This window comes from Peromyscus californicus, unplaced genomic scaffold (assembly GCF_007827085.1).
Source record: "Peromyscus californicus insignis strain IS unplaced genomic scaffold, ASM782708v3 Scaffold_15__1_contigs__length_86483966, whole genome shotgun sequence".
Classification (NCBI taxonomy): domain Eukaryota; kingdom Metazoa; phylum Chordata; class Mammalia; order Rodentia; family Cricetidae; genus Peromyscus; species Peromyscus californicus.
This window is the reverse complement of record NW_026294447.1, coordinates 52,087,605-52,103,830: the sequence shown is the minus strand read 5'-3', so window position 1 is coordinate 52,103,830 and position 16,226 is coordinate 52,087,605. Positions and strand designations below refer to the sequence as shown.

The 16,226-nt window shown below is 42.6% G+C and overlaps 1 protein-coding gene across 1 annotated transcript in view; it reads right to left on the bottom strand.

Annotated features, from left to right (window-relative positions):
• Unc79 (unc-79 homolog, NALCN channel complex subunit) overlaps positions 1–16,226 on the bottom strand; it is a 245,998-nt gene that overhangs the window by 99,653 nt on the left and 130,119 nt on the right. The window contains 8 exon segments of the mRNA XM_052738842.1: positions 386–451; positions 1,857–2,036; positions 2,652–2,853; positions 5,074–5,255; positions 5,695–5,852; positions 10,206–10,354; positions 10,445–10,524; positions 14,452–14,593. Coding sequence (XP_052594802.1) covers positions 386–451; positions 1,857–2,036; positions 2,652–2,853; positions 5,074–5,255; positions 5,695–5,852; positions 10,206–10,354; positions 10,445–10,524; positions 14,452–14,593 — 1,159 coding nt within the window.

The window sequence follows — 16,226 nt, the reverse complement described above, 5'->3', positions numbered from 1 at the left end:
AAAATGCAAATGAAGTGTATGTTTTACCTAAAGAAAACTCTTACCTACGAACACAGTGTTTCTATGTGTAACTTACACATACAAACATAAGTCATATAGTAGCAAGGAGCACAATCCTAATCACACCTGCTGTCTGTGGGGAGGTGGGCAATTAGATGCTTCTTACTGGACCAAGAGTCAATGGGATCAGAAACCATCTGCTTAGAAAACGATGTAAAGATTTGGCACACCAGCAGTTCAGACACTTGAGCATTGAGAATGAGACCCTTTTGAGGCTCACAAATCCTAACATCACTCTGGTCCAGTGAGAAACACTGCGTTCTTTACCTTGGGAACCTATGATAAAGACACTTGTGCACGGCCCTTCAACGTCAGAAGTACCCACCTGGCGTCTGTTCAGGTGTCCCACCGAGAGCTGGAGCAGACTGCTCATGCCTGGTCAACCTCACAGCTTAAAAATCAACAACAACTCTATTTAAATAAGCATTAAACACAAGTTGAGCCTAGAAAAATACTCAGTGCTGGCTGCTCTGGATAGCAGAAGCAAGCTTAGTTTTCTTATTTGTAATTAACATCACATAAAAGATGTTTACTCCAAAATGTCTGTGTTTTGTTTCTGATCTCAAGAAAACCCCTTAATGTTATTTGGATTCTAAAAGCATCAAAGAGGCTGTGTGAATTAATAATAAGGAATACCGATAAATAAAATGAATACCCCAAACTCATCAGTTAGGTTATTAAAGGGCTGGAAAACTGATATAAAAGTTGCAGTTAATTTAACTTAGGGTAGGCGCCCTCCATCTAGCAGCAGCTTCTCCCAGGGCCACTATGAATTATTCCTCAGTGTGATTCACTTTGCTCCCTAAGAAGCTAAGGCTATTAATTACTTTAAAGGCTTTCAACCGACTCTTCTAAGATTCAAAATACCACATACTCAGAGCTTGTCATAAAAAAGAAAAACGTAGCAAAGAAAATCAAATCATATTTATGATTAACATGATTATGTTATATAAAGCTGTTCTCTAATAAATGCCAATGAAAATGCAAATCTTTCTGCTTTGGACAGGAGAAGTGTGCTTAAGGTGTTCACTTCATGGGTGTTATTTAAGATTAAATCATCTAAATATACTCATTCATCCATAGTGATTTAGTTCTGCAGGCTTTATTATTTGCCACTTATGTGCTGCTGTTAAACACTAGTATTTATCCAGTCATTTGGTTATTTAAGGAAGTGTACTCTCTTCAAAAATATAATATAAAGACCTTTATAAAATAAATGTGTATGGTCTTTTTAAATAGACAAAAAGCTTATTTACATTTATAAGTTATCTGAAGTTGAGTAGAAATCCAACTTCTCTTCAGCATGATTTTTCTTTTGCAAAAGCCACCATTTTTACTGGTTTTTCTGGAGGCTTATGTGGTTGCTCCTAGCACTCATAAAATGACAATCATTCAAAGTTTGAACACTGCCCCTTTAGCTGCATGGCTTTTGTTATCTAAGTCTCATTCAGAAAGCCCCAGGTTCCCAGGCTGCCCTGCTGGTCAGCCTTGAATTGTAGTCTAACACGCAAAAATCAACGTCTCCTCTAAGGCTCCCACCAAGCAGCACTGGATCTGCTTCCCTCTATATTTCATAACTATTGCTATACCAGTCTAGATTTTGCACCCACAAACTAGAGAAAGCCACCCGTGACTTTTACGTCAATGGGGTGATTTTTCCCAAGACTTTGAGGGCCAACCTTGATGGACAGGCTCAGTTTGCAAACTGTGCTACTTTCTGTGAACATTTGACAAGACACGTTAGCTCAGAAAGACATTAAGCAGACATCACAGGAGGAAGAAGGAAGATACTCAACGGATTTTGGAAGTCAGGGTCTCAGGGAGGGAGAGTGCCCTCTTGGATTCTGCGGGCCCCTTAACGCTGTCCCTCAGAGACCGCACGCTCTTCTGACGGTTTCTTGCAAAGCGTGCCCTCTTGATTTTCCACAACGCAGCATCACTGAGGTTGGCAACGTTGGTTCTCACAGCAGTGATGGCTTTGCAAAAAGAATGAAAGACGTTATTCTTCTCCTTGGCTGGCCATGTGATTCAGCTTTTTTTAAATAACCCATCTGAGTTTCAGGATAAGAAGACATCGTTCATGTGTGCATGAATCATTCACCGCCCTCTAAGACCATGACGTGTCTTACCGTAAAAAATCATGACTACTCTCTATCATGACTATCATTTTCCTGTTTAATTCATGAGGTTTGATTATCTAATTTTGTTATGTTTTGCTCATAAATTTAGAGCCACAAGCAACTGAATAATAAGCAGATGGGAGTTTGCACAGTACAAATGTGCCTCACAAAACTATTCACAGATATAATCAACATAATAACTACTTAATACTTAAGACATTCACAGATGGTTACTATGTGTCCTCCAGAAAGTGAGAGAAATTCACATCTGAGACCACCGTAACATATTAAATCTACAGATTAGCATCATAAGCACTCAACAGTTGAGGAACTGAGTACATGAGGTCAAGACATTCTCTTTCATGTGGAAAACAAGCTACATGCCAAGTGTCATCTACTTACTTAGCAAAAAAAGAAAAAGAAAAAAAATGGTGCTGGGACTGCTTACAGCAAGTCTTTTGTCTCACTTACTTGTAGGAAAAGGAAATTCTTTGTTACAATCCAAGTGTAGCTGAGCTTCTAAAGAAAGTGTCTCAAATCTGTTGACAAAGAACTCCCAGCTCAAAGCAGGAATATCTTGCTTAAGGAAATGCAAGAGTAAAAGCTTGCTCAGGATGGTGGGTCGGTCTTTAACTACAGTGTCAAACTGGAAGTCAAGGCAGAGACAGAGACCCTGGAAAAGAGGGATCAGACAAACATCTAAGAGCCGTCAAAGAATGTACACCAGGTAGTCGATGGAACAAGGCAATATTCCCCAAAGCAAAATTACCCGTCTGGAATCTTTCTGATCACAAGTATTGAAAGGGGGGAAATGCACAAGAGAGTTTCTCCTGATTTCAGAATACCTCTTCAATTTGGTCCAGAAATATCAACTAAATGTATGCCACTTATTTTCTAAATACTAAATAACATCCACTTATTCCAAATACCAGTGCTTCTTTCAAATATCTGTATCTTTTACTGAGAAGCATACTTTCACCATTATATTTTATTCTATTTGTGTGTGTGTGTGTGTGTGTGTGTGTGTGTGTGGCCTTGGAGTAGGTGTGTCCTTGTTGGAGGAAGTGTGTCACTGGGGGTGGGCTTCAAGGTGTCAGAAGCTCAATCTAGGCCTAGTGTCTCACTGTCCCTTTCTGCTGCCGGAGGATCCGGATATAGAACTTTCAGTTACCTCTCCAGCACCATGTCTGCCTGCACACTGCCATGTTCCCTGCCGTGATAATACTGGACTAAATCTCTGAACTGTAAGCCAGTCCCAATTAAATATTTTCCTTTATAAGAGTTGGCCATGGTGTCTTTTCACAGCAATAGAACACTAACTTAAGACAGGATGGAACATCTATTTCTTTAGTCAATGACCTTTTCTTTTAAACTTATTTAAATTTAAAAATGTAACTTATCCAGCCATCCCGTTCATCCATGCTACCATCACTTAATGAGTAGCCCTAAGCAAAGGAAGGTTATCAACTGCCTGGAAAGTCAACTGGGAAGAACTATCTAGAGGACAGCTGAGTTTCATAGGCACAGTGTGCCTTGGGCAGCACAGCCAGATCCAGATCCTACACAGATGATTCTTTCTTCTTGCTTGGTCTTACAACAAATGAAAACTCTTTCTACTAGAGAGAATGAGGGAAGACAGTAAGGGAGAGAAAAAGAAGGGAGAAAGGAGAAAAAGTTAAGAACATGGGCTTTATTACTAGTCAAACTGGAGTCTGTTTCAGGGTCATGACTCTGAAAACTGGACTTTGCCTTCCCAACCTCCAGCTTCCCCAAAAGTAACCATGGGAACATACAAAAAGCTATTCTGAGGGTTAAGGGAGGTCCTGCATGACAGGACACCCCTACCCCTCCCTGGCAATGGAGTACTTGCCTGGCAAATGTTAGCTCTTGCTATTGTTATCAGTTTTGATAAGAACAATAAAATTCAAACCAGTATCAATGTAGAAGAACAGTAGAGACCCTAGTCCTGGCTGGCACTAATGCACTGTGTGCCCTTTGCTAAGTCCTATCATCTCTCTGAGGTTTGCTTTCTTATTACAGTAGAAGGTTATCACAGAAGATAAATCACAACCCTCTCCAGGTCACCTCTACTATGTCTCTTTGGTTTTGATTCACGATATTTCGTGTGGTGGTATTCTTACCCTATTGTACTTCACTTCGATTCCATTTAGCATCTAGCCTCTAACAGCAGCTCCAGGCCAGAGGCCAACTGGATAGTACGGAATGAACCAGCCTACTTTAGAAAATGTGCTCCTCGACTTCCTGCCACATACAACAATTACATGTGTCTACAGATTTTATCAGCATGTGGAAAAAAAACATTTAAAAAAGTTGTATCAGTAAATAAAACAAGCTACCTTTAATAAGATATGGTTCTGGGAGAGTCTGGGGTAAAATAGATCTCTCCTTGTTTTCATTATAACAGAACAAGCACACATTGGAACACACACAGATCTCTGCTACCACCATCACCAATATCACGAGTTTGCATGGTGCTATAGTCTGAATGTTTGTGTCCACTCCGCTAAAAGGTTCATTATGCTGAAACTCAACCACTTATGTGATAACATTAGAAAGAGAGTTTGGGGGAGACGACAAAGCCATGTGGCTAGATTCCTCACAAATAGGATTCTTGTCCTTAAACAAAGGCCCAGCCATAGTTAAAGGCATCATCTATGAACCAGAAAGTAGCCCTTACCAGACACTGAATCTACAAGCGCCTTGATCATGGACCTCCCAGACTCCAGGATTACACTACATAAATTTCTATGGTTTTATGAGCCACCCCGTTTATGGTATTTTGATGGAGCACAGCTAAACAAGACAGTGACAAAGTCAATGAGTTGATAATGTTGACAGACAACATTATCAGAGAACACACATCCCCCATCACCTGCAGGGCTGGCCTCTTTATGGTGTCGAGCAGGAGACCTGCTCTGGTGGCCACTGCGGGGTTGACATCCTCCACAGCTGTCAGAAAGCAGCAGAAGGCATGTGCTAGTGAGTACTTCAGCAGGTGGTTTTTGGTCACTGAGTGAATATCCAAAAACCTACAAATGACAGCTACTTTTTCCACTGCAATATAAAATACAGAGGACAAGAGGTATAAGTGTATATACTAACATATATTGAAAAAAATTTACACTTACTTATTTAAAATACTATTTCACTTATTTACTTGCAGGTGAGGCATGTATGTGACACAGAGCATGTGAGGAGATCAGAAAACAACTGTGGGAGATGGTTCTCTCCTTCCACCATGTGGTCCCAGAGGACTCAGCTCAGCTCCTCAGACTTGGGGCAAGTACCTTTACCAGCCCTTGCACCATCACACTGGCCATGTATTGACATCTAGTTAGGTCTCATAAGAACTGAACCCCATAAGAAAAAAGTAAACTTGGGGCTCCTACATGGAGATTTTAAATATCAGGAATGAAGCCCAAAACAACAGTTTCTAAACTGAACATCTGGTCTACCTTATGACCCAGGGGATTTTTTAACAATGGAGAAGTACCTGCTTCAAACCTCATCTTCCAGTCTTTGCTGTTGAAGTTGCCGTTTATGATTGTCCAGAATATGTCAGCACCATGAGGAAGTGACAGAGCGTGAAGAAGGAGAGGTACCGCCAGTGAAGACAGCTGAGAGAACTCAGACTTGACGACTCTCCACAGGCTGGGAAATCAAGCAGCAGCAAAGGCATTATAGTCATCTCCACTTGTTCAGAAGGAAAGAGTCTAGTCTCTTAACTCAGTGGTTCTCAACCTGTGGGTCTTGATCCATTTGGGGGGGAGGGTCAAATGACCCTTTCACAGGGGTCACCTAAGACCATCAATTTACATTATGATTCATAACAGTAGCAAAATTATAGTTATGAAGTAGTAAGGAAAATAATTGTATGGGTGGGGTGTCCCCACCACATGAGGAACTGTATTAAAGGGTTGCAGCATTAGGAAGGTTGAGAAGCACTGTCTTATGGTAGGTGTAGACAGTAGGCGATGGTAGGAAGTACTGGGTAAAAGGGCTCCCATCCACAAGACTATAATCCTCCAACAAACATCTGTGTTTAGATCTGTTAATGTTTTCTGAAGAAATTACTTTTACGTAACAATATTGAAAAAAATAACAAAGTTTTAATTCCATCTACAAATTCAGCTATATAAATGAATTAAGTAATACAGAAAAGTAAGTTATATTAAGATGATAGTGTGTGCCGGGCGGTGGTGGTGCACACCTTTAATCCCAGCACTTGGGAGGCAGAGGCAGGCGGATCTCTGTGAGATCGAGGTCATCCTTGTCTCCAAAGAGAGTTCCAGGAAAGGCGCAAAGCTACACAGAGAAACCCTGTCTCGAAAAAACAAAAACAAAAACAAAAAAAAGATGATAGTGTGATAGGTGGATTTAAAATTGTTTCTTATGTGAATAACTAGAAAGTTTCCTTGTTTATTTCATTTTTTCTGCCCAGTAGCCTTTCCCCTCTTTGAATGGCAAAGAATAGCTCCGTGTCCACTAATGACAGCCTTTCCAAAAACTGTCAAGACTGTCACTCAAGGGCTCCCCCTTTTCCTGTCATGAGGATACGCACAAAGCAGGTTTACCAACACACTTCACCGCCTTGAACTGAGTGAGTAACCTACGAGCCAGCAGGCATATGATCCAAACTTAAGGCTATCAGAACCCTTTTTTCAGGTCACGGTGTGGACTCTGAGAGACAGAGGTCTCTCCTTTAGAAACTTCATGATTGAAGGACCCACCTCCCATGGTCAGCTCACCTAGGAAGAAGCCGACATTTAGTTTATTCTAACAAGCTAAGGTGGAGCTGGGCTGAGTGATAGAAGGTTGGGAGAAAGAAGAGGGGAGACATGACTGAGTACATCCAGTGAACACGTTTTCACCTCTACACCCCTCAGCACCAGACAAAAAGAAATCCAAATGCTGAAACCACCCACTGAAAGCGGGTTAGCGCCCTTCGGCGGGGCTCTGAAGATGCGGCAGTTCTTCGTTATTTCTTATTGACTCCCTCCTGTTGGCTGTTGTATAATTTCTTCCATGTTCTTGGGGCTCCCAACCCAGTCTCTAGCTTGTCTCTCTGGAGAAGTCTGCTACACTTACTCTCCTTAAGGCTTAAATCTTCTATTAAATCCCCCGAAGACATTTTTTCTTTGCTTCTAAAGTTATCTTTCCTTCCAGCATTGCTGCCCTTCTCCACCAGGCCCTTTATCATGCTCTCAGCCTGCCTGAGCCTGGCTCCGCTAACACTTGGTGCCACAATTCTCTCCTTCGGCCTGTTTTCCGTTAATCCTCCCCAGGGACCGTGAATCTATCCAGACTTTCTTTATCAGCCCCCCAAGTCTTTGACATCCACTCCCTTGCCTGTTTCTCTTCCTTTACTAACAAACTTTTCAGAGAAAGGCTGTTCTGTGTTACTTTTTTTTTTTTTTGGTTTTTCGAGACAGGGTTTCTCTGTGTAGCTTTGCGCCTTTCCTGGAACTCACTTTGGAGACCAGGCTAGCTTCCAACTCAGAGATCCGCCTGGATCCGCCTCCCGAGTGCTGAGATTAAAGGCTTGCGCCACCACTGCCCGGCTCTGTGTTACATTTTTACAGCCTGAGTTCTGGAAACATGTTTACAGAGGGTCCTCTCTTCTTCACACTTTCCAGTTTAAGCCGGGTGCTGCCTCTGCTCACTTTGTACTACTTCTGGATCTCCACCCATCACTAGAGAGTCACTGTCGTCAGGACACCTCCCACTTGGACCCTGGCACACTTCTCCAGCCACTGTCCCTTACTCCTCTGAAACCACAGCTTACACACTGCAACCTAGGATCACCTCACTAGTGTTTCCCATTTCTTGCCCCCCCCCTTTTTAGCACCTCCCCCATCTCTTTGTCCTTGACATTCTTGCTTTCCAAATATGTCCTATCTATATTACATTCCTATTAAAATCCCGTCCCATAATGCTGATTCAGATGTACCTGCTGCTGAGCCCTGTCCCAATCATTGGTCCAGAATGGTGCATGTCTACCTGTGACCTGTGCATGACACTTATCACATGACACTGGGTTATTTGTGACTGGGGTGTACACAGGACAAAGTTATGTATTAGTTTACGCAAGATACTACTCTTGTTTATCATTTGGAGATTGTTATAAGGCTGTCTTTTCCTTCAGTTCCCAAAGTAGACTGATTAATGATGCAGGTGTGTGTGTGTGTGTGTGTGTGTGTGTGTGTGTGTGTGTGTGTGTGTGTTCGCAATTGCACAACCATGTTTGTGAAGGTGGATTTGCCCATGAGTGAAGGCCAGAGGTTGTCTATAAATGTTTCCTCTGTTGCTTCCCCTGTCTTCTTGAGACAGGGTTGCTCAATGGACTTGCAGTTCATGATTTTAGCTAGACTAACTGGTCAGCAAGCCCACAAGATGAACTCATCTCTGCCTCCCAGAACGCTGGGGTTATAAATGCCATGCCTAGCTTTTATGTGGATAGTTGGGGATCCAAACCAAGGTCCCCATGATCACATAGCAAGCACTTTATCCTCTGAGCCATCTCCTGAACCCAAAAGTCCACAAAAATAAACAATAAAGTGTTTGGTCACCCCTTATATTTATTATTCATCCCTTCCCAGACTAGATTTTAAAAATCCCCAAAGTACTAGAATAGTATTATGATAAATAAAAATAAAAATAAATCACTATATTTGTTGAATGAATAAATAAATGAGAAATAAGCAAGGGCAGAGCCTCAACTTGATTTTGTTACAACGCATGAACAAGCCATTTTAAGATCAGACTATCCTCTTACATATAAAATGATCTTTTGCTGGCTTGCCTCCAGGAAGACTATAATAGCTATTTGAAGAGTCTCAGAAAGAAAGCACCATACACCTAGGGCACTGTTTTGTTATTATCCTCAAAATGCCTGTATCTCTTAAAAGCAAGGCTGATGGCACCCAGAGGGGTTCAGTACCCGCCAGCATCTCTAGTTCAAGTAAGATTACTATCTTACAAAAACCACACTCGGCAGCATTATTCGCCACTGGCATTTTTCTAGGATCTACTATATTCATAATTCACCTAACAATCGAAAATCATAGAACGATCCTTATTTTACCTGTCTGACCCCACACAATCTAATAAGCAAACATTGCTATCTTCCTGTGGGCATACTTAGACAAAATACAAGAAAGTAAAGGTGAGTGTGGTCCCTCACACCTTTTATCTCAGCACTCAGGAGACAAAGGCAAGTAGGTCTCTGTGAGTTCAAGACCAGCCTGATCTAATGAGTTACAGGCAATCTAGGGATACACAGTGAGACCCTGCCTCAAAAACAAAAACAGGCTTGGCTGCTGTGGGATGGTCTGTATGTCAAATGTGTTGCTGATTGGTCAATAAATAAATCACTGATTGGCCCGTGGCCAGGCAGGAAGTATAGGCGGGACAAGGAGGAGAATAGAGCTGGGAAGTAGAAGGCTGAGTCAGAGAGACACTGCCAGCCGCCATGATGAGAAACAACATGTAAAGATGCCGGTAAGCCATGAGCCATGTGGCAAGGTATAGATTAATGGAAATGGATTAATTTAAGCTGTAAGAACAGTTAGCAAGAAGCCTGCCACGGCCATACAGTTTGTAACCAATTTAAGTCTCTGTGTTTACTTGGTCGGGTTCGAGTGGCTGTGGGACTGGCGGGTGTCAGAGATTTGTCCTGACTGTGGGCCAGTCAGGAAAACTCTAACTACACTTGGCAGTTGCTGGTGCATGCCTTTAATCTCAGCACTCAGGCAGATCTCTGAGTTCGAGGCCAGCCTGGCCTACAGAGCAAATTCCAGGATATCCAGGGCTACACGGAGAAACTCTGTCTCAAACACCCCCTCCCCCCATGCCTAAAAAAAAAAAAAATAGGAAGGAAGGAAGTTTCTTTATCAAATTACTGTTCTGGGAGAAAAAAACAAATGAAATAAAGTAAGTCATACTCTCTCTTTAATTCTTACAACTGAAGCCCAAAATGTAAACAAAAATGTGAACAGTACATACCTTGCAATTAACATGTGGTCCTGAATGTAGGCTAAAAATTGAGGATGGTCTTTCCTCGCAGTATATAAACACTCTCCGTGCAGACAGAGAATCTTTAGGCAATTGAGCATATTAAAAAGGATGTCTGGCTCTTCAAACTTAGCCATTTCCTATGCAAAGAACACACAGTTACCGCCTTTTCCAAAACAACAAATAGTCCCAAAGCCAAAGCAAGTATTCAAATATTTCAGAAAATCTACCTGGAAAATGGTATATATTAGTCTCAATGTCACTGGAAGCTGTTGGTAGCAAAATTTTCTCTCTGTATCGTTCTTTATTGCTATGGAAAAATAATTACACAAAGGTTAGCCTCACTCCTTTCCTCCCATCAGTCTTTAGTTCATCAAAATCATAAAACCAGAGAGGGGTGAAAAGGTAGAAAATGCATTACATGTGTGTAGAAGGTTTTCATTTGTTTTTTATATTACCATGTGCCCACTGGGCGTGGTAGCTCACGCCTTTAATCCCAGCACTTGGAGGCAGAGGCAGGTAGATCTCTGTGAGTTCAAGGCCAACCTGGTCTGCATAGTAAGTACCAGAATGGCTAGAACTACACAGTGAAATTCTGTATAAAAAAGAGAGAGAGAATACCCTTAGCATGTGCCCTTCTATGAAGAAATATAGGAAACTTTCTAAATCAAAGATTCTCAGCCTCCATTTCTCACTGCAGAGCCTCCACGTTATCCTGGTGTCTTTGGCTGCTGAACCACCCCAGCTTCGGCCTGTGCTCCTGTGGGTGAAGGAACCTAGGGCTGGCAAGGTGTGCCCTCGTAACTAAAAGGAGATAGGAAGGCATGGAAGAGAGAGGTGCAGATTGAGTACCACCTAAGAAAAGGTTATGATACACGCTGGCAAATAAGGCATTTTGCAACAGATGAGCGTTTCCAAATGAAAACACTGCTCATGGATGTCTCTTCTTGTTCTCCAAACTCTGTCTTGCTGGGTGGTGGTGGCGCATGCCATTAATCCCAGCACTTGGGAGGCAGAGGGAGGCGGATCTCTGTGAGTTCGAGGCTGGCCTGGACTACAGAGTGAGTTCCAGGAAAGGCGCAAAGCTGCATAGAGAAACCCTGTCTCGAAAAAAAAAAAAAAAAACCTCTGTCTCCACGGTGGGGCAACACTGCAGTGTACATCCAGGCATGCTAGAGTTACAAGTTAGCCAGATATCAAAACTAGTGGAATATTATAGCATAGAGATAGGAGGGGTTCTCAAGACCCTCACTCCTAGCTGAGGAGCTTTTGACATTTGATGGCTTGGGGTCAGGGGAGAGTCAGTTTTCTGGAAGAGTGTGGCCCTTGGTAGGTCTACCCTACTCCAGCGGATGGTCTCACATGTGAATACATGCCCAGCACAAACTGGAGTCTATGAAATATTAAAAAAAAAAAAGTTGGAGAAACTGGGAGGTTGGGGATGGGTTTGGGAGGAGTTAGGAGGAGTGAGGATGAATATGATCAAAACACATTGTAAGAAGTTTTCAAAGAGTTCATAAAAATATTATATATTCTTTAAAACTACTGCAAGATGGGCAAAATAATCTATGTTGTGGCAATTCCTAGGGTCAGAGACAATGACAACAAATCGTCTTGGCTGATACATCAGTCAGTTTCTTGATGCTGTTCTACTCAAAGGATTTTACACACTGCTATCAGTGCCCAACTCTATTTTGGTTAAGGTGAAAGTGTATATACAGCTTTGGTGATAGACATAGCTGGTATCTATAAGAAATACATATCTTCCTGCAAAATGCAGAAAGAGGAAACAGGTAAAGGATGTGGAAATCACCGAGTCCATTCATGCAGCACCCAGGTTCCTTGAATAGGAGCCAGGGACCACCACTGATGACCACAGGGTACAAGAAGCTCCAGTTTCAGAGTGGCAGAGAACATTGGTCTAGGAGAATGTTACAGGAGAGGTAAGTTATTCTGGTTTTTCCATATCTTACAATATACTCCAGAACAGCTCAGAACCTATGATTCTCCTGGCTCAGCTTCCCATGCGCAGGCATTACAGACATACTCAGGAGAGAGTTTATAACTGCATTTTACAAGGAGGCAAAAGACCAAAGGAGGAAATCAGGCTGAGGCTGTGACAGGAGCCTTGAAGTAGGACCTGGGGGAGGGGAAGGATGGGTCAAACGTTTTCAAAGGCAGAATTTATACTAGCTTCATACGTGGCCTCTGTAGCCACAGCTTCTGCATATACAGACTCAATGAAGCAAGGCTCACTGGAGAGTCAGGCTGCATCTGCTCTGAACACACACAGATTTGTTATTCTTTTAGGCCATTATTCTGTAAACAATATGGGGCTTTAAAGTAACTCAACGGTAGAGCCCTTGCCTAGCATGCACAAGGCGCTAGGTTCAACCCCCAGTGCTGCAAAACAAAATTAAGTACTACAAGTAATCTGAGGCTCGATTAAAATAAATGGGAGGATATGTATAAGTTACGAACAATTACTATCCCATTTTATATCAGGGACTGGGGCACTTATAGAGAAGAAAGAGCTGTGTCCTAGAACCGATATATTAGAAGGCTGAGGCAGGAGAATTAATGCAAATTCAAGGCCAAACCTGGGGTCCATGGTGTGTTCCTGTTCTGCCTACATAGTGAGTGTCTATCTCAAAAACAACAAAAGGAAGTGATAATTACTTGAGGTGTGTGCTGTGAAATAAAACTATTTCCACAGAAAGAGTATAAACTTTTGGATCCTGAGTGAAGCCCTTGATTCCTTTAGGTATAAAGCTTAATAGAAACGTAACTTCAGCCCTGTGTGTCAGCAGCTGCAACCATAAGGCAAGGTCATTGCTTCTAAGAAACCAGGAGGCCTGGCTTCCAGCTGCTGCCCCTACTAACTCTACAGTGTTTGATTTCCTAAGTCTCTGGCCCTGCCCACTATAGAATCAGAGGTAGAGGCTAGAGTCCTGTTCATTTTTTTTGTATCCATATTGAGTATACATTATAAATGAATTACATAAGCCATTGGACCATAGGCAAGTCACTTAGCCTGTCTGGAATTTGGTTTTTCATTGTTGAAGATAGATAGATAGATAGATAGATAGATAGATAGATAGATAGATAGATAGATAGATAGATAGATAGAAATTATTTATATAGGGAAAGGCAGATCACGCTAGTGGAAGCTGAATGAGAAGCTTCTTCATTTGCTTTCCTTTTCCCACAATTTCCACCCCAATGGAGGAGGTTGCAGAGGAAGTAACACAGAGCCTTTACTATTACAGAACCAGTAAAACATCACCCACCTCCTTCCAGCTCTAATTTTTCATAGCGTTAAACAGTGTGAGTCAGATAGTCAGAGTCTATTAACCATTTATAGCATCCATCCATGTAGAAGCAGTTTGTGATAGCAAGAATTTTTTAGTGATAATGTCATTATCATGAACCACAGAAAACAGTCCCCTAAGAGTGTTTGCTGATCAACAAAAGGACAAAGCCCATGCTTCCTGATTCTCGAGTGGATCTTCCAGCAGCAAGACAGTCTAAGACAGTAGGAGTAGAAATTCTTCAAGGCTGCCCAGATCTGTCCCAGGTCTTGTATAAACCCCCAGAGTATCACTGTTCAGATCTAGGAATGAGGCTTTCCCATGCATGAGGGCACATCTTAACTCCGTCTGAGTGTGAGGAGTGAGGGAATGATTCTCCAATCTGTCTGCAATCTTGGTATCCTCAGTTCATGCATCAATAGCCCTTAAAGAAAATATAAAGAAGCTGTCCTCCCAGCCAGAAGGGATGACCAGCCTTGGAGGGCAGCTAGGCAAGGTACATCTGTCTAGGGTCTTGGCCAGTCTCCCAAGATGCAGATGCTGTGTGGACACAAGTTCTGTTGCCTCTATCCAAAAGCACTCAGCTTTGACCACACGCCCCAAGTAGCTATTAAGACTGTTAGCATCCTCCACCTCAGCCATTCTCAGCTACTACTGCACAGAGCATACAACGGACTGTAAACTTCACATCAGCTCTCCATACAACAGGATGAGTTTTACTAATAACAAGATCCTGGGGCCAGGAAGAGACTTGGGGACTGGCATTCCCCTGGGGCCATAACAGAGCTGTTCGCTTCCTTATGTGGTAGGAAATGTTTTATCTGTACAGTCTACACTAAAGAAGCAGCATTGAACTTCTCCAAGTTGCCGAAGTTGTACAAAGCAGAAGTGTATACTCTGTACTCCCATCAGCCAAGTGCACCTACCAGCATGTTCTGAGGGCGCTGGACGGGTGCCTGGATTCTCTCCATGCTTGGATGCTGAGTTCTCCTCCTCCTCTCCCTCAGGCCCTATAATGAACTCTGGTCTGGAAGAAAGGAGGCTGTCTTCAAGGCTGTCTGTGGGCTCCTGCAATAAATACAAGCAGCTATGTGAGGGGCCGTAAAGAACAGCTTGGTTTAAGTCAGCCAAAGTGGGTCAGCCTGTTCTACCCAACTTTGTGCTAGCCAAGAGGAGAAGAGCCTGCGCCTACACTGAGATCCTACTACTGAGAGATGTGCAGCAGGGGCTGGTGAAATATTTGCTTTCATTTGAAATAGAGACAGGAAAAAAAAAACATGGAAAATATTGCCTGATCTCCTTACACAGCCCCTCTCCCCCTACCTTCCTTTAGTCTCAGAGATCAGTATTCCATTCACAACTTATTTAGGAGTTAATGTTTTCAGACATAATGCCAATTCTGGCTACTTGGACAAATCAATGTTTTAGGAGCAAGAAGTTGCTGCAATGTGTGAGTTAAAGGGAGCAAAGATGTACAACTCAAGTGTCTATCAACAAACAGATGGATCAACAAAATGTCTATCCCCACAATGGCTTGTTACTCAAGTTTTACAAGGAGATACTGATGCATGCTACACCTCAGAGGAAGCTTGAGGGCATGATGCCAGGTGAGATAAGCCAGTCACAAGGGACGAATACTGTAGGCACTCATTTAGACATCTACAGTAAGCAAGGCAGAGGACTACATAAGGCATGACTATTATTTAAATATCTAATCTCTAATTATTCTATCCTTTTTCTTCCCAGTGTTATCTTTAAATATCCTCTTTGGAAATTGTCCTTCTAGCTGACACTTTAACCAACAATTGTTCTTAAGGAATTATTTGACAGTCATTTCAAAACAAATAGACAAAGATTCAATGAAGGACATCAGAAGGAAAGTAGTACTAGGACAGTGCCTGACAGTGTGGGTAGGGATCAGACAGATTGTGGGTAGGCAGACAGATAGAAAGAGAGGCTACAAACAGATAATGAAGATGGGAAACTTCTGACTTTTTTCTCGTACTCCTGAGACAAAAGCCTAAAGGTCTGGTGGGCTTCTTTGCCCACAATAGGGTCCCCTTGCTGTGGACCAGTTGGACAAGTCCAAGGCCTGGTCAGGACATGTTTATGCCAAAATTTGGGACCCATCAGCTTTCCTATCTTTGTTTAAACTGACCAACCCTATATTAGAGGGGGAAGATCCCTTAAAGTCCCTTGAAGTCTCCAGCTCTCACAAGCCCTTCTCTGCTTATCTATGTGTACCTCATGAATTTCCCCTTCTCTCTCTCTCTCTCTCTCTCTCTCTCTCTCTCTCTCTCTCTTGTCTGTCTCTGTCTCTCTGTCTCTGTCTCTGTCTCTGTGTGTGTGTGTGTGTGTGTGTGTGTGTGTGTGTGTGTGTGTGTGTGTGTGTGTGTGAAAGAGAGAAAGAGAGGGGAAGGGAGGGAGAGTGTATATTGTGTGTTTCCTCACCTCTAATAGAAGCCTTCCTTTACCTGCTGGTTCTCTCTGCTGTGTCTGAGATTTCCCCGGCTGTCACTTGCTGCACTGCAGAATTTTTCTGCCTTTTAATTCTTTAACTGGCAGAGAAAATGAACTCGATCAAGGTCTCTGGAAAGTACCTTTGCCAGCTCACAGGTTTCCTGTGGCTGGCTCTGTTCCAAGGCCACCTATAAACAAGCCTGCCAGTCACTTTGTAAGCTGGGTTTCACACAGACAGTTG